General features: G+C 37.4%; 1 protein-coding gene across 5 annotated transcripts in view; it reads right to left on the bottom strand.

The window, feature by feature from the left end:
* The window catches only part of CEP112 (centrosomal protein 112), a 437,815-nt gene that overhangs the window by 355,680 nt on the left and 56,262 nt on the right, over window positions 1-25,873 (bottom strand). For all 5 annotated transcript variants that reach the window (XM_027625475.1, XM_027625473.2, XM_027625474.2 and 2 more), the window contains exons 7-8: window positions 22,608-22,655; window positions 22,033-22,110 (exon numbers count right to left, since the gene is read on the bottom strand). In XM_027625475.1, the coding sequence (XP_027481276.1) occupies window positions 22,033-22,110; window positions 22,608-22,655 (126 nt within the window). The remainder of the gene's footprint in view (window positions 1-22,032; window positions 22,111-22,607; window positions 22,656-25,873) is intronic.

The raw sequence follows: 25,873 nt of genomic DNA, 5'->3' as shown, positions 1-25,873 counted from the left end.
ACATTTTAGAAGAGTACAGCCAATCATTAAATGTCCCTCAATTTGGATTTGTCTAATGTTTCCTGATGACTAGACTTATTAGATTTTAGCAAGATTAACACTAATGTGATGTTGTGTCCTTTTTCATTCCATCTTATTAGGAGGGGGGTGGTTTGTCCCAATATTGCCAATGTAACATTTGATAACTTGGCTAAGAGAGAGAACACCAAGTTATCATAAGGGTAGTATTAAAAAGAAAGTTTCTCTACTGCCACCCTAAAATAGTAATAATAAAAGAGTATCTCTTTTCTGGAAACTCTTACCTTGACACCACAAAATAGTCCTATATTTCTGCCTATACTTGGGTATTGATTCATGATAAGTTATCAGGATTAGAATATAGAACAATCTTATTAGTATAGTATATAAAGACAATACAGGACACAACATATAGATATGTGTAAATCTATGTGCATCCATATACATATACCATATGCATATGGAAAGACAGGAAACAGCCTTGCTTAATTTAACACAAAGACTGAAATTAAAAGACTGACTATAGCACTTCTAATTGGTTTGACACCCCCCCCCACCCAGTAAGTCTGATTCCAAACAACATTTAAGTTTTCTTTAACTGGGCTCAGTATATACACTATCAATTTCAAACTGAAGAACCATGGAGGTCTACTTCAGGTTATAATGGAATAACTAGTACCAAACTCACCTCCCACTGTTAACAAGCACAAAATGGGATGAAATATAGGAGGTGACCATTCCCAGGTATTAGGAAACAGGCAGTGTGATACTGTCATCCTCCTAAGCTGAGTCCCACTATCATTCTGGCTCTCTGCATGGGCACAACCACAGCCCACATAGAGCCCCAAAGCTCTCCTGAACTGGGAAGGCAAAGGTCAGAGTTCAGGACGGCTGAAGAAGCTGGAATCCTAAGGAGAGGGCAGTAGGGAAACGGGGACTGCCAGCAGGAGCCCCTGCCGGTCCTTGAGCATTGGCTGGGACGTGTGCGCCTCTGGCGCACCAGGTGCATGCACTGGGTAAATAACAAAGCCTGGCTGCTGTAAGGTAGAAAATACAACAGATACCACAGATTAGATGGTACTGTGAGATACTGAAGGCCCAGCCCAAGCAAACTGAAGACATCTTCCTAACAACTTGGGAATACCTGGGCATCTAGCTGACACACCACAAAGGCCACATTTTAGGCTTATCCTAAACCTAGACAATAAAGTCTAAAAGCAAGCCTTTGTAAGATCTTCAGAAGAGACAGAGCTTGTAGATTAGATCCTGCCATGTTGGAGGAGTTTGGGAGATATCTTTGGCTTTCCACATATTTGCCTTAATAGAATGTAAAGCCAAGTTTACACAAGTTAGAGGTAACTGACCAAATAATTGAACAGCCCATAAGAACAATAACAATAAAAATCACAATTCTATGGCAGAAAACCACAGAATCTAGAGGTCTCTAAAATGTATCATCCACAATGACAATGTCCTTTACACAGAAATTAATAAACATGAAAAAAATGTTATCTATAGGCAAGAACAAAAAAGTAAAAGGAGTTAATAAGGCCCAAGATGAACCTAATTGGCACATAAGACTTTAAAGCAGTTAATATAAATACTGCAGAGAACTAAAGGAAAATATATTCAAAAAACTAAAAATTCATTTTAATGAGAGAACAGATAAGGAATCTCAGCAGCGTAATGGAATTGTAAAAAGAAACAAGTAGAAATTCCAGAAAAGAAAATTATAACTTAACTGAAAGGGAAAAAATCTCTAGATAAGCTTAGCAATACATTTGAGATGGCAGAAGAAAGTGTCTGTAAATTCGATGACACATCAATAGAAATGATCTAACCCAATGATCTGAGAGGAAAAAAAAAAAAGATTAAAGAATTAATGAAAAGTGAACAAAACTTTAGGCAGCTGTGGAACAAAATCGAAGAATCTAATATACCTAAAGAGGGGAGTGACAAAAGGGAGAAAAAATATTTAAAGAAATAATGGCCAAGAACTTCCCAAGTTTGAGAAAAATAAATACTAACTTAGAGATCCAAGATGCTCAGTCAACTCCGAGATGTGATAAATACAAAGAAAACAACATCTAGGTGTTTTACAGTCACACTGCTGAAAACCAAAGATAAAGAGAAAATTTTAAAAACAGCCAGAAGAAAAAAGACATTATCTACAGGGGAACAATAGTAAGAATGACTGCTTGCTCCCCATGCAAAACAATAGAGGCCAGAGGACAAAGGAATAATATCTTAGAAGTGCTGAAAGGGAAAGAAAAAAAAAAATTTCAGATAAAAGAAAAACTAACAGAAGTTGTCACCAGTAGAACTGCACTACAAGAAATAATAAAAGATGTTCCTCAGAATGAAAGGAAATTATACCAGATACAAACTCAGATGCGAAAGAAAGAAGAGTCCCTGAAAGAGTAAATAAGTGGATAAATACAAGAGCGGTCTTCTCTTCTCCTAATCTCCTCAAAAGACAACTATTTAATGCAAAATTAACAACACTGGAAGGTGGGGCTTAATGTACTTAATGTATGTAGAACTATGTCAACAATAGCACAGAGAATCGGGGCAGGGTTAAACTGAATTATACTATTTTTAACTTATTAGATTTGCGACGTGGGAAGAAGAGTGTGGGAAAGGCCCAGTGTGAGGTGGTTCAGTACTGACTACATAGACTCTGACGGGGCACGATGCACAGTTTTAGCCCTAGAACAACCAATAAAGAAAAATATCAAAGCATATATAGCTAAGAATTCAATAGAAAAATTTAAACGAAATAATTTTTTAAATTAATAACTGAAAATAGGACAACAAAGAAGTGGGAAAAAAGAAGGTCCCCGTGGAAACAAATATCAAGAAAGTACACTGAAAGCCAACTGGCCATATCAATAATTACATTTAAATGAACTAACCACTCTAATAAATGACACAGAGACTGTTAGACTACATTTTTAAAGAATGACCCCATTATATGCTGTCTACCACTGATCTGTTTTAAATATAAAGACATAAATGGGTTGAAAATTAAAGGGTACAAAAAGATATGCCACACAAACCAAGAAAAGAACTATGATGGGCGCCTGGGTGGCTCAGATGGTTAAGCGTCTGCCTTCGGCTCAGGTCATGATCCCGGAGTCCTGGGATCGAGTCCCACATCGGGCTCCCTGCTCCTTGGGAGCCTGCTTCTCCCTCTGCCTCTCTCTCTCTCTCTCTCTCTGTCTCTCATGAATAAATAAATAAAAATCTTTAAAAAAATAAAATAAATTAAAAAATTTAAAAATTAAAAAAAAGAACTATGATTAGAGGGATATTTTATAGTGATAGAGGAATTCATCCTAGCTATGTTAAGATGTCCTAATTATGTATATATCAAATAACAAAGTTTCCATTTGTATGCAGAATAGAACATACTTTGTATCCAGAATATAAAAAGTATCTAGAATATAAAATATAATTGTGTCCAGAATATAAAAAGAGCTCTTACAACATAATAATAAAATGGCAAAAAACCTTATTTCTTTTCAAATGTAGTAGCATGAGGAGCGGCTGGGTGGCTCAGTTGAGCATCCAGGTCTTGGTTATGGCTCAGGTCGTGATCTCAGGGTTGTGAGATGGAGCCCCATGTCCAGCTCCGTGCTCAGTCGGGAGTCTGCTTAGGACTCTCTCTCCCTCTCCCTCTGCCCCTTCCCCCTGGGCTTTCTCTATCTCCCTAAAATAAATAAATCTTTTAAAAATGTAATAGCATTAAACAAATACTTCACATAAAAAAATACATAAATGGGCCATAAGCATATGAAAAGATCTTATCATTAGCCATCAGAAAATGCAAATTAGACCCATGAATTCAAGCCAGAAAAAGACATGGAGGAAACTTTAATGCACATTGCTAATTGGAAGAAGTCCTTCTGAAAGGCCACCTCATCTGGTCTATGGCCATACCACCCTGAACTTGCTGGTCTCATTTGAAAGGACAGCTATCTGACATTCTCGAAAAGGTAAAATTAAAGAGATAGTAAAACGATCAGTGGTACCAGAGGTTCAGGGGAGGAAGGGAGAGAAGAGATGGAGAAGAGGAGATTTTTAGGGCATACTATTCTATATGATACTATAACGGTGGATATGTGACATTATGTATTTGTCAAAACCCACAGAACTATATATATAACCCAAAGAATAGATATTAAACTAAATCGTGGACTTTAGTTAATAATAATCTATCAGAACTGGTTCATCAATTCTAACTACTGTACCATACTGATGCAATATGGTAATAATAGCGGAAACTGGGTGGGAAGGGAGGTAATTTAGGAATTCCCTATACTTTCTGCTAAATTTTTTCAAACTAAAACTGCTCGAAAAAAAATAAAGTCTATTATTATTTTTTAAACTACAATGAGGTACAATTTCAATGGCTAAAATAATTCTTTTTTAATGGCAATTGGTATCAGTTTATTTCAAGATAGTTCTCATTCTGGAATTTTAGTTCATCTAACTTTTGTTGCTTCCACATACCATACGCAGATGTCTTTAAAAGCACGACTTTTTCAGGGCACCTGGGTGGCTCAGTTGGTTAAGCAACTGCCTTCGGCTCAGGTCATGATCCTGGAGTCCCGGGATCAAGTCCCGCGTCGGGCTCCCTGCTCAGCGGGGAGTCTGCTTCTCCCTCTGACCCTCCCCCCTCTCATGTGCTCTCTTTCTCTCATTCTCTCTTTCAAATAAATAAATCTTTAAAAAAATAAAATAAAAGTATGACTTTTTCATGTTTACCCAAGCTTATAAAACAAATACATATCTTTATGTTAGTAGATTATTTATTGTTGGTTATTTCCTATAGGACTCTTAACTTGTAAAAGGGTATTGGAAATTCTTCTTCAGAAAGTTTAATTAAGTTGGCATTGTATATCAACAGATCTTTTTTTTTAAGTTTTTATTTAAATTCTAGTTAGTTAACATACAGTGTAATATTGGTTTTAGGAGTAGAATTTAGTGATTCATCACTTACATACAACGCCCAGTGCTCATCATAACAAGTGCTCTCCTAATCCCCATCACCAATTTAGCCCATCCCCCACCCACCTCCCCTCTAACAACCGTTTGTTCTCTGTCATTAAGTTTATGGTTTGCCTCCCTTTCTTTTTTTTTAATCCTTCCCCTATGTTCATCTGTTCTGTTTCTTAAATTCTATATATGAGTGAAATCATATGGTATTTGTTTTTCTTTGACCGACTTATTTCGCTTAGCATGATACACTCTAGCTCCATCTATGTTGTTGAAAATGGCAAGATTTCATTCTTTGTGATGGCTGAGTAATATTCTGTTGTGTGGCTTTTGGCTTTCAGCTCGGGGAGGCAAAGGTGCAACTTTCTTCGGTCATCCCGAATCTGGGTTCATCCAACACCAGCCACCTCTGCCATGCCGCCTAAGTTCAACCCCAAGGAGATCAAAGTCGTGTACCTGAGGTACACCGGTGGCAAAGTCGGTGCCACGTCTGCCCTGGCCCCGAAGATCAGCCCACTGGGTCTGTCTCCAAAAAAGGTTGGTGATGACATCGCCAAGGCAACTGGTGATTGGAAGGGTCTAAGGATTACAGTGAAACTGACCATTCAGAACAGACAGGCCCAGATTGAAGTGGTACCTTCTGCCTCTGCCCTGATCATCAAAGCCCTCAAGGAACCACCAAGAGACAGAAAGAAACAGAAAAACATTAAGCACAGTGGAAATATCACTTTTGATAAGATTGTCAATATTGCCCGACAGATGCGCCACCAATCTTTAGCCAGAGAACTCTTTGGAACCATTAAAGAAATCCTGGGGACTGCCCAGCCTGTGGGCTGCAATGTCGATGGCCACCACCCTCTGACATCATAGATGACATCAACAGTGGCGCAGTGGAATGCCCAGCTAGTTAACTACAAAGCAAAATGTTTCAATAAAGGATCATTTGACAAGCAAAAAAAAAAAAAAAAATTCCATTGTGTGTGTATGCGTGCGTGCGTGCGTGCGTGCGTGTGTGTGTGTGTGTGTGTGTGTGTGTGTATCACATCTTCTTTATCCATTCATCAGTGGATGGACAATTTCCATATTGTTGATAATGCTGCTATAAACATCAGGGTACATGTGCCCCTTCGAATCACCATTTTTGTATCCTTTGGGTAAATATATGGTAGTGCAATTGCTGGGTTGTAGGATAGTTTTATTTTTACCTTTCTGAGGAACCTCCATACTGTTTTCTGGAGTGGCTGCACCAGTTTGCATTCCCACTAACAGTGTGAAAGGGTTCCATTTTCTCCAAATCCTCGACAACATCTGTTGTTTCCCGTGTTGTTAATTTTAGCCATTCTGAGAGGTGTGAAGTGGTATCTCATTGTGGTTTTGATTTGCATTCCCCTGATGATAAGTGATGTTGAACATCTTTTCATATGTCTGTTAGCCATCTGTGTGTCTTCTTTGGAAAAATGTCTATTCATATCTTCTGCCAATGTCTTAACTGGATTATTTGTTTTTTGCTTCTTGTTTTGTTTGTTTTTTGTTTTTTGGGGTTTTGGGGGGTGTTAGTTTTGATAAATTCTTTACATTTTGGACACTAACCCTTTATCAGATATGTCATTTGCAAATATCTTCTCCCATTCCATAGGTTACCTTTTAGTTTTGTTGATTGTTTCCTTTGTTGTGCAGAAACTTTTTATCTTGATGAAGTCCCAATAGTTCATTTTTGTTTTTGTTTCCCTCACCTCCAGAGACATGTCTAGTAAGAAGTTGCTATGGCCGAAGTCAAAGAGGCTGCAGCCTGGGGTGCCTGGGTGGCTGAGTCAGTTAAGTGTCCAACTCTTGATCTCAGCCCAGGCCTTGATCTCAGGGCCGTGAATTCAAGCCCCACCATGGGCTGTACGCTGGATGTAGAGCCTACTTGAAAAAAAAAAAAAAGTTGATGCCTATGTTGCCCTCTAGGGTTTTGATGGTTTCCTGTCTCACATTTAGGTCTTTCATCCATTTTGAATTTATTTTTGTGTACGGTATAAGAAAGCAGTCCAGTTTCATTCTTCTGCATGTGGCTGTCCAGTTTTCCCAAAACCATTTGTTGAAGAGACTTTTTCCCATTTGATATTCTTTCCTGCTTTGTCAAAGATTAGTTGGCCATAGAGTTGTGGGTCCATTTCTGGGTTTTCTATTCTGTTCCACTGATCTATGTGTCTGTTTTTCTGCCAGTACCATACTGTCTTGATAACCACAGCTTTGCAGTACTAATATAGCTTGAAGTCTGGAATTGTGATGCCTCCAGCTTTGCTCTTCTTTTTCAAGATCACTTTGGCTATTCAGGGTCTTTTGTGGTTCCATACAAATTTTAGGACTGTTTGTTCTAGCTCTGTGAAAAATGCTGTTGGTGTTTTGACAGGGGTTACATTAAATGTGAAGACTGCTTTGAGTAGCATAGACATTTTAACAATATTTGTTCTTAAAATCCATGAGCATGGGATGTTTTTCCATTTCTTTGTGTCATCTTCAATTTCTTTCATAAGTGCTCTATAGGTTTCAGAGTACAGATCTTTTACCTCTTTGGATTTGGAATAAACCTAACTCTTCTTTAAATGTTTGGTAAAGGGGCGCCTGGGTGGCTCAGTTAAGCGTCTGCCTTCAACTCAGGTCATGAACTCAGGGTCCTGGGACTGAGCCTCGTGTTGGGCTCCTGCTCAGCAGGCAGTCTGCTTCTCCCTCTCCCTCTGCCCACTCTCCCCACTTGTGCTCGCGTGCTCTCTCTCTCTCTCTCAAATAAATTTTTTTAAAAATCTAAAAAAAAAAAAAAGTTTGGTAGAATTCCCCTGGGAAGCCATCTGGCCTTGGACTTCTGTTTGTTGGGAGATTTTTGATTACTGATTCAATTTCTTTACGGTTTATAGGTCTGTTCAAATTAAAATAATTTTTTAACTGACAATATAAAGTGTTGGTGAGGATATGGAACAACTTGAACTCTCATATGTTTCTGATAGGTGTACAAAACTGTACAACTTGGAAAGCAGTTTAGCAGTTTTATCCAAGAGAACTTAAAAACATAAGTCAACTAAAAATTTGTACATTAATTTTCATGGTAGCCTTATTCATAACAGCCAAAACTGAGAACAAACCAAATGGTGATTAATAGATCAATGGATAAACAAATGATGGTGTACTCATGCAATAGAACACTACTGCCCAGCATCATAAGAGATGATCACACCGCATACCGCTAGCCCAAGAAAAGAGCAAAATTCAAAATCTGAAGTATTGTTTCTACTGAATGTGTATTGCTTTAGCAGCATCATAAAGTCAAAAAAGCATTAAGTCAAACCATCATAAGTCGGGGACCATCTGTAGTATCAATTTCAGTAGCAGCAGCAGCAAGGAGTGAAAACATTGCAGAAGCAGAAAAACAACAAATACTTGACTGATTACGTTCAATTTGCAAAGCTTTGTTCCTAACAGTTTACATGCATTGTTTCATTAGTTCACGCAATCCTCATAATGGCCTCTGCAAGTGGGTACTTTCACCAGCTCCCTTTTACAAACAGCGAAACTAAAGTACAAAGAGGTACCTGCTCACTGTCACCCAGCCACAGAAGTTATAAAGCCTGGATTCATACTCAGTCAGACTTAGTCTAGGTCCAGCTAATGAATGCAAGCTAAATAAAGCTGAGCAGCTTTTCAAATATGAGAGGGGCGCCTGGGTGGCTCAGTCAGTTAGGTGTCAGATTCTTGATTTTGGCTCAGCTCATAATCTCAGGGTCCTGAGATCAAGCCCCGAATCTGGCTCTGGCCTGAGAGTGGAGCCTGTGTGAGATTCTCTCCTTCCTCAAGCAAGGAAAAGAAGATACTTTCTAAATAAACAGTCTTATGGTTTTAATGAGAAATGCCTGCTTGGGACAGAAAACCTGGCACAACTGGGGAAGAGAGGAGGGACCGGCACATAACCCATAAGTCACTGACACTATAAAACTTGCCATGATTCAACTTCTGTTGCCTGAAGACTTCTCTTAATTTTTTAAGATTAAGAATGCCTACTTTTTTTAGATTATTTAGTACTTTACACACATATTCCTCAGTGATATTTAATAGATTAATTAAATTAATATTTAATTGTTTTTAACCCCAATTAAAGGTTACCAGCAGAAACTGCTCTTTAAATATCTGCACTTTCCCCACAAAATATCATTTGTTTTTCTTTTTTCCTTCTTTTTTAACAATGACCTTTTCATTGTGCGTATATCCCACGTTCTGTACTTCCACTTCTCCCCTCCTTTCAGAATTTGCCTTCATTAAGACTGCAATCTCAAAGGTCACAATGTGACATAATTGTCATTCTTCCTCCAAAAGCCCTTGGATCACCAAATCTAAGGGCAAATTCCATGCTTTTGTCTTCAGCGATTTGCACGAGGATCATCTGTTTTCTCAGCTTCTGTGACTCTGCTGTTCTGGTTCTCCTCTTGCTCTGGAGAGGGTTTCTCTGTCCTCTCCACATCATCGCCTTCTTCCAGTCAGCCCCAAGGTTGCCTTCACTAAGGGTAAACACTTGCCTTTGGTGATTTTATCCGGATTTAGCTCTAATCTCCCACACAGGTGAGTCACAATTGTCCATCTCCAGGACTCAGATCTTTCCTAGTTTCCACCACCTCCCAGCCACCTCCCGTTGGTCACTGCTCTAGGACAATTCAACACTCGATATAAAATAATAGTCACTACGTATAAATAAGTCCCTTATCTTTACTCCTTCTTGTCCCTGACCCTCAACATCCACCGAGTCACCACATTCAAGGCCAGCACACTGCCTTGTTTCAGTCCCGCTGTTATAACCCTACAGAGTTCCTCATTTACCCACACCTCTGAGGTCAGAAAGCCTCTTCACTAGACACTCCTCACGCCCATCTCCCACCCCACTAGGCCATCTGAGACACCAATGCCCATTCACTTTCCTAAAGCACAGTTGTGAAAAGGGCATTCTCTGGTCAAAACTTCAGTAGCTCCCTGGGCCTTGGCTTGGCAGCAACATACATGGGTGACTTTAACACACCCCCTTCTTTTCTTTTCCCTGTACCACCAGCCAAGTGGTCTATGAGCTCTAGCTAAACACACACTCTGGCTTCCTGCTTCCATATCTTCTCTGCCTCTTCACATCTCATGGCTCAAATGTCATTCCCTCCATGAAGTCTTCCTCAAGCTTCCCAGAAAACAGCAACTTTTCCTTCCTCAGTATACCTTGTAACACTTTATATTCAACATTGCCCCGCAGTTGGTTTGCACAGTACTTTCTTTCCTTCTTTCCTGGACCTGAAATACAAGTTTTAGGGGATTTTCTCATCATGTTTGCTGAATAAAATAATTAAACTTTGTAGTCACATTTGTCTTTTCTGTGTACTATACTTATGTACACATGTAAGTACACAGGTACATATATGTTAAAAGTAAGTTTTAAAATTTAGACAAATGAGGGGCGCCTGGGTGGCTCAGTTGGTTAAGCGGCTGCCTTCGGCTCAGGTCATGATCCCAGGGTCCTGGGATCAAGCCTCGCATCGGGCTCCCTGCTCAGCAGAGAGCCTGCTTCTCCCTTTCCCTCTGCCTGCCGCTCTGCCTACTTGTGCTCTCTATCTCTGTGTCAAATAAATAAATTAAAAAAAAAAAAATTTAGACAAATGAATAACTGAGCCTAAATTATAGAACTTTTGATGTCAGGCTAAGAAGGCGGAGCCATTAAGGAGACTGGGCAGAGAAGCCCTGTTGAAGGCAATGCATAAGAAACGTGAGTACTTTTACCCCATTTCTAAAATCAGCCATTGTTCAACATGTTTTCATCTGTCGATTCTCTGATGTAAAACAGGTTAGGTTGGGAAATGACATACCTGTCTAGGCCATCTGCCCCCTCAAAAATATCTTATGGCAAGAATCAGTTGGGGTAAGTGGAAAGAGGAGAGTTTTACATCCTCTGACCGAGTCAGAGTCCTAATAGGACCGGAAGAGCCACTCAATTATTTGAACCACCACCTCAGGGCTAAACCACCCACTTCTAGAAAAAGAAGCATACTGCCAGCAAGAGACTGAGAGGATGCCACAGGAATAGGAGGCATGGGTGACAAGACATTCCACCGACAACTTACTGCCAAAGTAAAGGAACTGAAAATGGATAGCTTCCCTCTCTAGAGGACATGCCCCCAAGCTGTTTTTAAGAGAATTTCTAAAATTTGTACTTAGACCTTAAGAAATTTTATTTAGAAAGTCCATTTGGCTTCATTTTCTCTGAAGTATGTGCTTCAAAGAATAGCTCTGAGGTTGGACACTCTAACCAAGTGAATAAAACTGATGAAGGTGCTCGCTTAGGATTACAGTATTTCCTTGAGTTTAAAAATAGCCCGCTTACGGCATAACTAATTATATTTTAGGACAATTACCATTGTCATTTTATTCAACTGAATATTCACGAATTTTTAATTAAGGGTTTTGTTTCCTTTTAAAAAAAGGAATACTTACCAGTCTATTCACTCACGTATTCAACATTCACTCTTACAGAAGAGCAAATTTCTTATTCAGAATGGTACTTTTTATGATTAGCAGTTTTGCAGGTGCAAACTTTAACCTTTGATACTAAAACCAGTTCAATACCAAAATAAAATAGCATAATAACTATTAATGAATTTGTAAGGGAAAAAATGGTGTATTGAAGTTATTTAAACAGGCATCATCTACATATTTTAAAATACCAATGAACTCCCTTTAATGTCATTTCAAAGCTTTAATGTTGACCAACCACCTCAATCATATCAAAAGGAATAAAACATGCAAAAAGAGCAAGATTTATTCTGATGGAGAGAATAACTCAACAAACAACAAGTTTTCCATAAAGTAGAAAATGTCATACTTCTGAAATATTGTTTGCCTTTACTTATTGTACCTACAGAGTAACTCAACTGTAAGGCAGAAAAGCTCAAAAACATTGCTGATGTCAACCATCTGTACTGCCCAGCAATTTCCAAAGCCACACAACCACATGATGTATTTGCTTACTACCACTTTCTACATCTCAACAATCACCACAGCAAGCCGAAGAAGAAGTGATTTCTAAAATAATAATCACTGTACCTACTCAGATACCTAATTGTTACAATCATTTTTTAGAGAATTCTGTTAGTTACTAGTCAGGGGACATTATCATGTGTTGATAATTAAGATTCTTCTTCCTGATTAACATCTCCAGTGTACCCTATTCTCAAAACGTTCATTTGTAATATTTCATAATGCCAATTGTTACTCATTATGCTTATTTCTAAACATAGTACAAAGAACAATGCATCCACCTCTCTTGCTACCCTATCCGTGGGGCTTAGAGATGGAATTCTCCTGAACGGTAATTTCTAGTCTCCTCAGAAGTCATTCCATTCAGGGAAGAAGTGGTATTTAAACATACACAGTGCCTGCCAGTATTTTTTTTTCTAATTTTTAAATTTTGTTATACATCATATACAAGCATAACTTACATGCAACACAAACATAATCATAATCCTACTCTATGCTGAGTTTTTGTTTATTTTGCTTAGCTTCTCTGCGCTCCTTGCTGTTCATTATTTATTTGAACTTCTCCCTGTTCTCCCTCTCCTCCCCATGTCCTTCTATATTAACACCTGCATGGGGGATTCCTTACTAACAACCCGGTATATTTGCATATCTCCTGCCATGTTCACAGAATCATATAGGAATACACACAAGCTAAAACGCATACACCAGTATGGGGGTTTGCAGCACAGACTGCCAGTGTCCTCAGATATCTACCTTCCTTTTCTTCCTCTGAGGCCCCCCACCATCACCACCAAATTTGGGCTGGGCTGTATCACCTGAGGCTGCGTGTGACCATGTGACTAGCTATGGTCAAGGAGGGTACTGGGATAGAAATGCTGCAGGCAACTTTGACTGGATATTTTTAAAAACAAAGTGGCTTTTTTTTCATGCTCTCGTTCTTTCTGAAGGATGACTCTTAAAAGATAAGGTTCCAGTGAGTAACCACCACCTCAGACCCAGAGGCTGAAGTCACACGCTGAAGATGGCGGCTATAGGATAGATTCTCAGCAGATAAGCGATGAGTCAATGGTGCATACATCTTCCTAGATTTTGCCCTCTGGTAAAGGTAAATTCAGGTGCTTACAGGGCAGAATAAATGTCTCCTCCCCTGTGGCAAAAAAATAATAGTAATAAAATAAAGGTAAATTTATCTTTCCCCCAGAAGAGTGGTTACCTCCTTACTACTTTGACTTGCATTCCCCTGAAAACTACTGTCTTAGCCCTTTTCACACATTCTGAGTCTGTATGAATCTGTTCTGGAAAATGTCCCGTCACAATTTTAATCCACATTTCTCCCTGTCAGTCAGTAGGACCTCCTGGTGTGCTATACACATTAACACACGGTCTGTCCCAAATATTCTCCCCCCAATCCATTATATTTCTACTGATCTTGTTTGTTGTATTTTTTACTATACAAAATCTTCTACTTCACTTGAGTCAAATACTGCTATCATTTATTTTATGTGTTCTGGGTTTGGAAAGGTTTTTAGGTTAGAAAGATCTTCTGATTCCTAGAGTTTTGTTTTGCTTTGTTTGCAAGATTTCTGTTGTTTTGAGGCTTTTTGTTTGGGCATTTACAGATTGTTCAGTACATCCAGAATTTGATTTTGTTTCTTGCTGTATTTAGAGGACAAGGATAAAATTGTATTTTCTTCCAGGTAAATGAAAGGTTGTACCAGCATCATTTATTAACTAAAATTTTCTTTTCTCAGTATACTGATAATGAATTTTGTTATTAAATTTTTATTTTTACTGGGATTTAATTTTTTTCTCTTCCGGTTTTCATGTCAGGGTCTATCTCATAAAATGAGTTGAGAAGTATTCCCTCCTCCTCTACATCTCAAAGAATGTACAATACTGGAATTCATTCTTTCTTAAATGCTTCCTTACATAAATATGTACTTGGACAGGGAAAAAGTGTCTTAGTACCCTTTTCAGATAATTGTGGATAGTCTCTTAAGTAAGCCAACACTCGCAAGTACTAGATTTTTAAAGTTACTTGCACTGTGGAATCTGAAACTTTTCATGCTCTGTCACAGTAAGTTCTCTTATTCTACCTTGAACTTGGAGTGGACTTTTTACCCATGTGTGATCTTATGACAGCATGCATTACTCTTTTGGAAAACATCAGTTCAATGAGTTATGTAGATTTCTAAATATTGAAAATTTCATAGTACAATACCAAAACTTCACAATGGTTAATATCACCACCAATCTCACCAGAAAAGTCTTAGTAAAGGTCTTCATATTAGAAAACTCTCAAGCTCACAGTGACTGAGAGTCTCCAAAATTCTAATATTATTATTAGCAACAAATATCAGTTGTTTTACTTGAAGTGACAGGCTCATTTTGTTCGTTTTTCAGAGAATGTCTGCCAGATATCCAAGTCTGAATAACCATTGTTCATCAGTCATTGTTTCAAATAAAAACGGTCTTCCACAAAAACAGCAGCAGCAGTTCCTCACGCAGAGAATCAAGCAAGCATGTCTCCTCTGGGCAGCCTTGACCCCTCAGTATGCAACGTGAAGTTCTCTTGAAATCCCTTCACTCAGATATCAAAAAGAATGCATATCTGATTTAATAAAATTAAGAGTTTCACGGCTTGTTTCATCAAAAACATTCTTAAGTAAAATGGTTCATTTTTGCCCTGTGACCATGTGGCACAGAAGAATATAATAACCCCAAGTACAATGTGGGCCACTGCCTTGATTTGGGCTAAGATACAGGTTTACCCAGCATTGCATCTGCACCATCATCAACATGGTTAAAAGATAAATCACATTTAAATATCATTACAAAAATAATTTTGACCTCCCAGACCTCATAAAAGAGTCTTGGCACCGCAGGCTCATAGACAGCACTTTGAGAGCCACTACCCTAGAGAAGCTCTCACACATTTGTCAGGATACATGTACAAGATTGTTCATAGAATTATTTTTTGTAAAAGCCAAAAATTAGAATAGACTTATCAACAAAATGGCAAGAAATTGTGGCAGATTCATTTAATAGAAATCTAGATGGCATAACCATAGCAGATTCACCAATATACTACTGAGCAAAAGAAGCAAAAGAATACATAAAGTCTAGTTCTATTTATATGAAGTTTAAAATCTACTAAAATAAAAGTATTTTCACTTTTAAGGATGCTGGCATTGGTGATAGAATCAACTTTAAAAACAAAGGAGGGAAATTATCATAAGAAAAATCAGAACCAGAACAGTAGTTAATTTTTTTAAAGATTTATTTGAGAGACAGAAAGAGAGAGAGTGAGTAGGGGGAGGGGCAGAGAGAGAGGGAGAGAGAATCCTTAAGCAGACTCCCACTGAGCACGGAGCTGGATGCGGGCCTCGATCCCAGGACCCTGAGAGCATGGCCTGAGCCGAAATCAAGAATCAGCCACTTAACCAACTGAACCACCTAGGCCACCTTCCTCTAAGGAAGGTGGAAACAAGTATGTTTGGGAAGGGCCAGACAGCAGGCTTCTGGGATATTGGCAATGATCTAATTCCTTGCCTGGGTGCTGTTTACAATAGTATTCCTTTGTATGATCATTTATTATATTTTGTGAGATTGTGTGTATCTGAATTTATATTCATATGAAATGTTTAAAAACAATTTTTTCATTTATTATGTCAATAATGTATATTTTGCTATCTTGGATTTATTTAAATTCTATATTTAACTAGCAGATTCACAAAGGTAAAAATGCCTAATTGGCATTACATGTGAGAAGGAAGCAACACCCCTTTTTACACAATAGGTAAGAATGTTCAATATAAGTGAAGGTGAAGTTCAAAGGAAATTTTCTATTTTATTTCACAAAAAGAGCAATTTCTACCATCTGCTCTCTGAAAATTGATTTCTCCTTGTTGTGTTGTCTCTTACTTCATTTTCAGTGACAACAGTTTCCAAATGATTTAATCTATGTCAGAAATCTTTTTTAAGAATACTAAAGAAAAAAACCCACTGCTTAATGATGCTCACTGTCACGGAACTCTGTGATGGAGATATCACAGGAAATGTGTTAGCAATTACAAAGGCAAACAAGTTCAAGTGTGTTTGTGAATGATAGGCCAAAGTTAAAATAACGGATCACTGTCTCTGAACATATCTTTTCCCATAATGCCCAAAATTAATTGGAAATTTAAAAGAACATCTTTACATATTGTATGGGTATATGCATTTTTAACCACCAAAAAAGAAAAAAAAAAACTACTACAAGTCTTTAACTGTAATAAAATAATACTGCAAATATTACTAATTTAACATCCATAGTATTTACCACACAATTATAAATTTAAAATGAAAGTTGTATTTTATAAAGTTTGCTTTCTAAAGGCTAATTAAGTATTTTAGGACTCTCTAAACAGAATCAAATCCTTCACTGAATGCTCCATGACAAAGATGAACTCTGTAATCTGTATAAAATTTCATATTAATCCTCTCCATACTTCCTGTCTTCTTTAACTTAAACATTGCAACCTCCTAATTTTTTATTGTAGGCATTAAAACTGACAGCCCTAGATTACCATCACTACTCATGACAAAAGCCTCAGAAATAGATCTGAGATTTAAATATAAAAATAAGATTTAAAGAGAGACAAAAACATGAGTGAATTTTTTTTTCATAATCTTAGAACAGGAAATGTTTTTCTAAGTAGAGAAAAATGTTCTCTCTACCTGAAGCTATAGAGAAAATACTGATAGATCCAGGTTTTACGAGAAAACTTGCATACACTTAAAAAACAAACAAACAAAAATAAACCAGAAGACACAGAGAAAAATACTTGCAAGATATATGACAAAGACTGGAATTTTTTTTTTTTAAGATTTTATTTATTTATTTGAGAGAGAAAGAGAGAGCACGAGCAAGGAACAGGGGCAGAGGGAGAGGGAGAAGTAGGCTCCCTGCTGAGCAGGGAGACCAATGTGGGACTCGATCCCAGGACCCTGAGATCATGATCTGAACCGAAGGCAAATGCTTAACTGATTGAGCAACCCAAACACCCCAAGACCAGAATTCTTTAACATAGAAATTGCTCAGGAGGGTCACCTGGGTGGCTCAGTCGGTTAAACGGCTGCCTTGGGCTCAGTCCTGGGATCAAACCCTGCATGGGGCTCCCAGCCCAGTGGAGAGCCTGCTTCCCCCTCTGCCCCTTCCCCCCCTCATGCTCACATTCATGCTCTCTCTATCTCAAATAAATAAATAAAATCTTAAAAAAAAAGAGAAGGAAATTTCAAGGGGTGTAATCAGAAGAGATTTGAGACTCCTTTTAAAAAAAATGACTAAGGAATCACAATGAAGACAATTCAATGAAAACATGGGAAACTATAAGACAGCTCATAAAAGTGAAATTAAAACAGACAAAAAATATGTTCATTCTCATTTATAATAAATGTAAATATCAAAACAAGATACTATTTTTCATGTCACAGATAATTAAAAATGTTTAGAATTGAGTGTTGATGAAATGAGAAAACACATTCTCATACACTATTGGTGCAAATATAAGCAGACATAACCTTTTTTAATAGCTTTATTGAAATACACATAATTCCCACACCAGAATATTCACCTGTTTAAAGTATACAATTCAACGGCTTTTACTGTATCAGAAAATTAGGCAACCATTCTCACAGTCTAATTTCAGCACATTTTTAGCACTCCACAAAAGAACTCTCATACTCCTTAGCCATCACTCCCCCATTTTTCCCACACCTGCAGCCCTAGGCACAGAATCTTATTTGAAGGGCAATCTGTTGATGACAAGAAAAAATTTAAGTGTGCAACCCTGTGAATGAACAATTCCATTTCACAGAATGTATTATGTAAGAATAAGGGGCACCTGGATGGTTAAACCTCCAACTTTTTATTTCAGCTCAGTTTATGATCTCAGGGTGGTGGGATCGAGCCCCACATGGGGCTCCATGCTTGCAGCAGAGTCGGCTTGAGGATTCTCTCCCTCCCTCTGTCCCTTCCCCCAGCCCCAAAAAGAAAGAAGCATAGGATACACAAAGGATACAGGGATGTTCCTGAAACACCGTTACAGCAAAATACACAACATATATCCCTCAATAGGAAGCTATATTAACAAAATACTGATACAGCAGTAAAGTAAAATACAATGTAACAATTTAAAAGAATAAAGACAATTTCTACATAGAAATATTATCAGACGATATATTTAAGTTAAAAAAACAAACTGAAGCAACGATCTATGATCTCATTTGTATAAAAAAATGAGATATTCCTAGAAAATTTTAAAGAGAATACACACTAAGTTTTTAGCGATGATTACCTCTGAAGAATGAGGATTAGGTGTTGAGAAAATTAAGACTAAATATTTAATTTTTCATATTTCATTTTAAAATAAAGTTAACTCCTTTTAAGTGATGCTCTTCATTATTTTTAAAACACCACCCAGCAACAACAAAAGCATTTTTAGATGATAATATGCACAAGACACATCAGGGTTTTCTTACACAGACATGCAAGGCTCTACCGAATTTCAAAACGGAAAAGCATTTGTTATCATATCCACAAGTAAATATTTAATAAAAGTGACTTAAGCAAGTAGACATAAAATTATCCTAAAGGATAACTATGCATATCACAACATAACTATGTATTTAAATTTAGGAAAAAATCCAAGTTAGAAAAATATCTCTGGAAAACACACAAAAATAATAAAACAATATGATTGGTATTGTCTATTTCAAATATGAGAATATTAAAAAATTTTGTCCTGCAAATACGTGTTCTGTATTAAAAATATAATTAGTATTTTTGTATTTACAAAGGCAATATAAATTGCTACTTCCTCTGCCTTCAAGTGGCTCCTGTTTATATCTTTTTTTTTTTTAAGATTTTATTTATTTATTTGAGAGAGAGAGTACAGAGGGAGACTGAAAGGGAGAAGCAGACTCCCCACCGAGCAGAAAGGCCGATGCAGGGCTCGATTCCAGGACCCTGAGACCATGACCCAAGCCAAAGGCACACGCTTAACCAAACGAGCCACCCAGGCGCCTCTATATTTCTCTATTTTCATTCTCATTTTTGCACATAATAAATTCCTTACTTGTATCTTAGAGTAACATACAATTTTCAATGGGCTTCCAAGTGTTAATTTTTATTCTAGAAGTTAAACTGTTAATGATTCTAAACTTACAGAAATCCATCATTTCAGTTTTAGCATGTAAGATATAATTCAATACCTCAAGGAAATATTTAAAGAAGCATATAAAGATAGAGATATTAAGGATATTCTTCCCAGGATTATTTATATTAGTGAAAGTATTAAAAAATCTCAATTCCCAACAATAGAGATAAGTTAAATTAACTGGGGATACTTCCATAATTTGAAATATAATATAGCCATTAAAAAAGGATGCTTAGGAACAAAATAGGATGAAAATTACTCAAAGTATACAAAAAAAATACATGGTATCGTCTCAATTTTCTAAGAAAAAATTGGGTTTATGGGATACATAAAGAAAAAAACTAAAAGGCAAGACAGTATTTTGCCAGTGTTTTTATTTCTAGGTGTTGGTTTTATGGGTGACTTTTATTTCCTACTTTACATACATCTATATTTTCCAAAATTTCTTTAATAAAAATCTACAAATTATTTTATAATTATAAATGCTACTTTAGGGGCACCTGGGTGGCTCAGTCGTTAAGCATCTGCCTTCAGCTCAGGTCATGATCCCAGGGTCCTGGGATCGAGCCCCACATTGGGCTCCCTGCTCGGCGGGAAGCCCGCTTCTCCCTCTCCCATTCCCCCTGCTTGTGTTCCCTCTCTCGCTGTGTCTCTATCTGCCAAATAAATAAATATAAATAAATAAATAAATAAATGCTACTTTAAAAGAAAGATGAAAATTAGATAATTCTGACACTGGGGCAACTCAGCATATACTTTTTAAATATTTTAGTATGGAGAAAAAACATGATTAAAAAATTTCATACAAAAGTCCAAAACAACTATGTAATTGCACAAAGGATTATTTTAGCCAAAATATATGCACTGGGTATATTTTAAGATATGAAGTAAGTTGATGTTTACATGCAAACTTCTCAATGATGCCAAAAATATTTTTGTAGTATGCCAAAAAGAAAAACAAAAACATAAGGGTGTGGAAAAAAATAAAGCCACACACATTTAAAAATGAATCTCTGATGCAATACATGATAGCTTTAAATGCTTTTTCTCTCACTCATATATGTGGATAGCACTGGTATGTTCATGCCCGATCCAAGGTGTCACCAATAAAGAATAAAGATATTATTTCATCAAAGACCCCCAAAAGATTCAAAAAGCCAGTAGTACCTTTCAATTATTTTAATTATTCTATGGTAAGCAGCCTCAACACTAAGAATTAGTACAAAATAAAAGTATAAAGAAAAGTGGTTGAGGATGACTTGGAATGACTTATAAAAACAATTAATGACAATTTGGAAAAGAAAATAATTCAAAATAAAAGCTCAAAAGAAGATGCGTCTGCATATGAAAAGTATTTCCTTCAAAGGCTTTTTAAAATGTAGTTGTTTTTTATTTCAACAGTTTTTTTAAACACTAAGATTGCACCAAGAAACAAAACCCCGCATGCCTTAAACTGGAACCATGAAATAACAAATTGTACTGAGATCAGCAGCCATAATTCCACCAGACTGAAATTTAAAAGAAAAAATTGCCTTTCCTCCTCCATTATCAACAAAAATTAAATTATATGCTCATGCTATTGTTTGGAATATCTAAGCAAAAAAAATCAATGTCCTTTGTGACATTTTATAAGTAGGGTGGTGAGAAAACCCTTTCATGTTGAAAATCACCAAACTGAAATTAAATTCTAAAAATTCTGAGAAGCATCCTCATTAAAATGAAAGAAAAAATAATGAAAGATAAAATTATTTAATTAAATTTATTAAAAACATTAAATCTAAGTCCAGTAACATCTTTCACATTTGCACATTTAAACTACCATTTACAAGTTCCATACATTTTCATTATTCTCATTAATTTTGGTAATGACCCTGTGACATCAATAATTATCCTCTCTTTAAGCAAAAACTATACTAATATTCTTGACTTCCCTGACTAATATGACTAGAGAATGGTAAAGGCAAGTTAAGGACATCATTTTTCAGATTCTTAATCTATCACACCACATAGATGACCAAAGTGCTCCAATGGTGTCATAAGCAAAAATAAAAATAATAATGATGGCTTTCAAATTTCCTAGAATAGAAATTTTAAAAAGAAAATCATAAAACAAATTCGCCTTCATTTTCTGTCTACTACATGTGAAGCATACAGGTACTTATAGACTATAAAATCTTCATACTAATCCTGTAAAGCAGGTATCTCCCAAATTAGACAAGGGGCAAGTATCTGTCCGTTTTCACAGAGCAAATAAGTCGGATTTAAATCTAGGTATTCTTTACTCAATAGTTTATGCTTTAAACCAATAAACAAATACCAATAAACCTCTTGGATAATTCTGTTTTCAAATGACCAAAGATAGTATATTATGTTATATATCAACCATAGCATAGCTTAATTTAGCAGATCAATTTAAATAGTAGAAACAGTAAGAACAGTGAAACTAGAAAGACACATTAAAATTAAGTTGAGATAAAGGCAGGATGGAGGGATTCGCTGAGGTCAAAGACACTGCTTCTGAAAACTGCCATCTCCCCAGGCCCCGACAAGCAGGAATGGATAGTCAGGAGACAGCCCCTCAGCACACTCTCACAAAGTGGGAGATGTACATGAAAAAAATGAAAAACAATCCTTACCTACCCTGCATCATTATTTTACATTTGTACCAAAGACAACCTCTCCCTACTGTGCATGATTATTCAAAGACCTGAAAATTCATACTAACAAAATACAAAAACTGTGTTCATTATTCGATACATCAGAAATATCTCAATCCTACCTCCTTCTCATGCATTCGAGAAAGTAGATGTTCATCATGGAAACTGCTGGATTTTCTCAAGTTGAATTTGGGAGTCATCTGTTGAATGAGTAAGAGTTATTCAATACTTTTTTGGCCTGCCTTATCCTTAACCCAAAAGGAAACTCTATATTGCCTGAAGTTCATGCCAAAATAATACCAACATTGGAGAAAAAAGTGATTTATTCACTTGCAAGTGATAGGATTAATAAGACTGTTATGCTTCATAATATGGACTTGTGTTCTTTTCTGTAAATGACTTAATAATTACTTTATTTAAAAGTATCTGTCCATAAGGGGGCGCCTAGGTGGCTCAGTCAGTTGAGCGCCCAACTCTTGATTTCAGCTCAGGTCGTGATCTCAGGGTCCTGAGATAAGCCCTGCACTGGGCTCCATGGCCAGTGTGGAGTCTGCTTGGGATTCTCTCTCCCTCTGCCTCTGCCCCTCCCCATACTTGCACATGCGCTCTCTTTCTCACTCACTCTCTCTCAATGAATAAAAATCTTTAAAAAAAGAAAAGCTGTCCATAGGAAAAGTCCACTGAAATTCTCACCTACCAGAGAAATTGGGATTGGCTTCTGTCTCAGGTATCGAGGATTTTCTATCTGAAAATTTGAGATAGAAATTAATGATTTTATTAGTTATTAATCATTATTTTTGAGTTTTAATTATTTGATAAAATATAGAATTAAGCTGTTAAACAAAAATGTTTTCTATGTGTCTTAATATTTAGTTTGTTTTAGGATGGGTACTGCATAATATATTTTTAGTAGCCCACTAACAAATAAAATATAAAACATAAACTTCTTTGCAGACAGAAATGCACCTTTCGTGATCCTCTCATGGCCTAACTGCCCAGCTTAATTTCCATTACTCCTCCCATCACGTTTTACATTCTCATAACCCTCGGTGACTCACATTACTGAAACACAGTAGTCTTCCTGTGCCTCTCTACCTCTAGGCACCACTCTGTGCCCCTCTAACCCCTACAAGCATGCACCTAACCATCTTTCAAGTCTCAATTTAATTACTAAACAGCCAGGCAGGTTCAAAGCATGAATCCTTACATTCACCTCCAGAAGAACTACTAGAGAGGAGAATTCCTTTGGTACTCCTCCTATATCTACCTTTCAGGTTCCTCTACCCCCTCAGTATGCCCTGTATTCCAAGGACGCTAAACGACTTCTTTTACCTTTTTTTTTTTTTGATATTTTTATTCTTTATTTTTTAATTTTTAATTGTTATGTTAATCACCATATACTACATCATTAGTTCTTCATGTAGTGTTCCATGATTCATTGTTTGTGCATAACACCCAGTGCTCCACGCAGAATCTGCTCTCTTTAATACCCATCACCAGGCTAACCCATCCACCTACCCTCCTCCCCTCTAGAACCCTCAGTTTGTTTTTCAGAGTCCATCGTCTCTCATGGTTCGTCTCCCCCCCCCGACTTACTCCCCTTCATTCTTCCCCTTCTGCTATCTTCTTCTTTTTCTTTTTTCTTAACATGTGTTGCATTATTTGTTTCAGAAGTACAGATCTGTGATTCAACAGTCTTGCACAATTCACAGCACTCACCATAGCACATACCCTACCCAAAGTCTATCACCCAGCCACCCCATCCCTCCCACCCCCCACCACTCCAGCAACACTCAGTTTGTTTCCTGAGATTAAGAATTCCTCATATCAGTGAGTTCATATGATACATGTCTTTCCCTGATTCACTTATTTCACTCAGCATAACACCCTCCAGTTCCATCCACGTCGTTGCAAATGGCAAGATCTCATTCCTTTTGATGGCTGCATAATATTCCATGGTGTATATATACCACCTCTTCTTTATCCATTCATCTGTCGATGGACATTTGGCTCTTTCCACAGTTTGGCTATTGTGGACATTGCTGCTATAAACATTGGGGTGCACGTACCCCTTCGGATCCCTACATTTGTATCTTTGCGGTAAATACCCAGTAGTGCAATTGCTGGATCGTAGGGTAGCTCTATTTTCAACTGTTTGAGGAACCTCCATACTGTTTTCCAGAGGCGTTGCACCAGCTTGCATTCCCACCAACAGTGTAGGAGGGTTCCCCTTTCTCCACATCCCCGCCAACATCTGTCGTTTCCTGACTTGTTAATTTTAGCCATTCTGACGGGTGTGAGGTGGTATCTCATTGAGGTTTTGATTTGGATTTCCCTGATGCCGAGCGATGTGGAGCACTTTTTCATGTGCCTGTTGGCCATTTGGATGTCTTCTTTGGAAAAATGTCTGTTCATGTCTTCTGCCCATTTCCTGATTGGATTATTTGTTCTTTGGGTGTTGAGTTTGATAAGTTCTTTATAGATTTTGGATACTACCCCTTTATCTGATATGTCATTTGCAAACATTTTCTCCCATTCTGTCGGTTGTCTTTTGGTTTTGAGGACTGTTTCTTTTGCTGTGCAAAAGCTTTTTATCTTGAAGAAATCCCAATAGTTCATTTTTGCCCTTGCTTCCCTTGCCTTTGGTGATGTTTCTAGGAAGAAGTGGCTGCGGCTGAGGTCGATGAGGTTCCTGCCTATGTTCTCCTTTAGGATTTTGATGGACTCCTGTCTCACGTTTAGGTCTTTCAACCATTTGGAGTCTATTTTTGTGTGTGGTGTAAGGAAATGGTCCAGTTTCATTCTTCTGAATGTGGCTGTCGAATTTTCCCAACACCATTTGTTGAAGAGACTGTCTTATTGCCACTGGACATTCTTTCCTGCTTTGTCAAAGATGAGTTGACCATAGAGTTGAGGGTCCATTTCTGGGCTCTCGATTCTGTACGATTGATCTATGTGTCTGTTTTTGTGCCGGTACCATACTGTCTTGATGATGACAGCTTTGTAATAGAGCTGGAAGTCCGGAATTGTGATGACGCCAGCTTTGCTTTTCTTTTTCAACATTCCTCTGGCTATTCGGGGTCTCTTCTGGTTCCATACAAATTTTAGGACTATTTGTTCCATTTCTTTGAAAAAAGTGGATGGTACTTTGATGGGGATGGCATTGAATGTGTAGATTGCTCTAGGTAGCATTGACATCTTCACAATGTTGGTTCTCCCAATCCATGAGCATGGAACGTTTTTCCATTTCTTTGTGTCTTCTTCAATTTCTTTCATGAGTATTTTATAGTTTTCTGAGTACAGATCCTTTGCGTGTTTGGTTAAATTTATTCCTAGGTGTCTTATGGTTTTGGGTGCAACTGTAAATTGGATCAACTCCTTCATTTGTCTCTCTTGTCTTGTTGTTGGTGTATAGGAATGCCACTGATTTCTGTGCATTGATTTATATCCTGCTACTTGACTGAATTCCTGTATGAGTTCTAGCAGTTTTGGGGTGGAGTCTTTTGGGTTTTCCATATACAGTATCATATCACCCGCAAAGAGTGAGAGTTTGACTTCCTCTTTGCCGATTTGGATGCCTTTGATTTCTTTTTGTTGTCTGATTGCTGTGGCTAGGACTTCTAATACTATGTTGAATAGCAGTGGTGAGAATGGACATCCCTGCCGCATTCCTGACCTTAGGGGGAAAGCTCTCAGCTTTTCCCCATTGAGAATGATATTCGCTGGAGGTTTTTCATAGATGGCTTTTATGATGTTGACGTATGTACCCTCTATCCCTGTACTCTGAAGAGTGTTGATCAAGAAAGGATGCTGTACTTTGTCAAATGCTTTTTCTGCATCTATTGAGAGGATCATATGATTCTTGTCCTTTCTTTTGTTAATGTATCGTATCACGTTGATTGATTTGCGGATGTTGAACCAACCTTGCAGCCCAGGGATAAATCGCACTTGGTCGTGGTGAAT

This window comes from Zalophus californianus, chromosome 16, assembly GCF_009762305.2.
Source record: "Zalophus californianus isolate mZalCal1 chromosome 16, mZalCal1.pri.v2, whole genome shotgun sequence".
In the NCBI taxonomy this organism is placed as follows: Eukaryota; Metazoa; Chordata; class Mammalia; order Carnivora; family Otariidae; genus Zalophus; species Zalophus californianus.
Note: the sequence above shows the minus strand (reverse complement) of the source record. Positions and strands in the feature narration are given on the sequence as shown.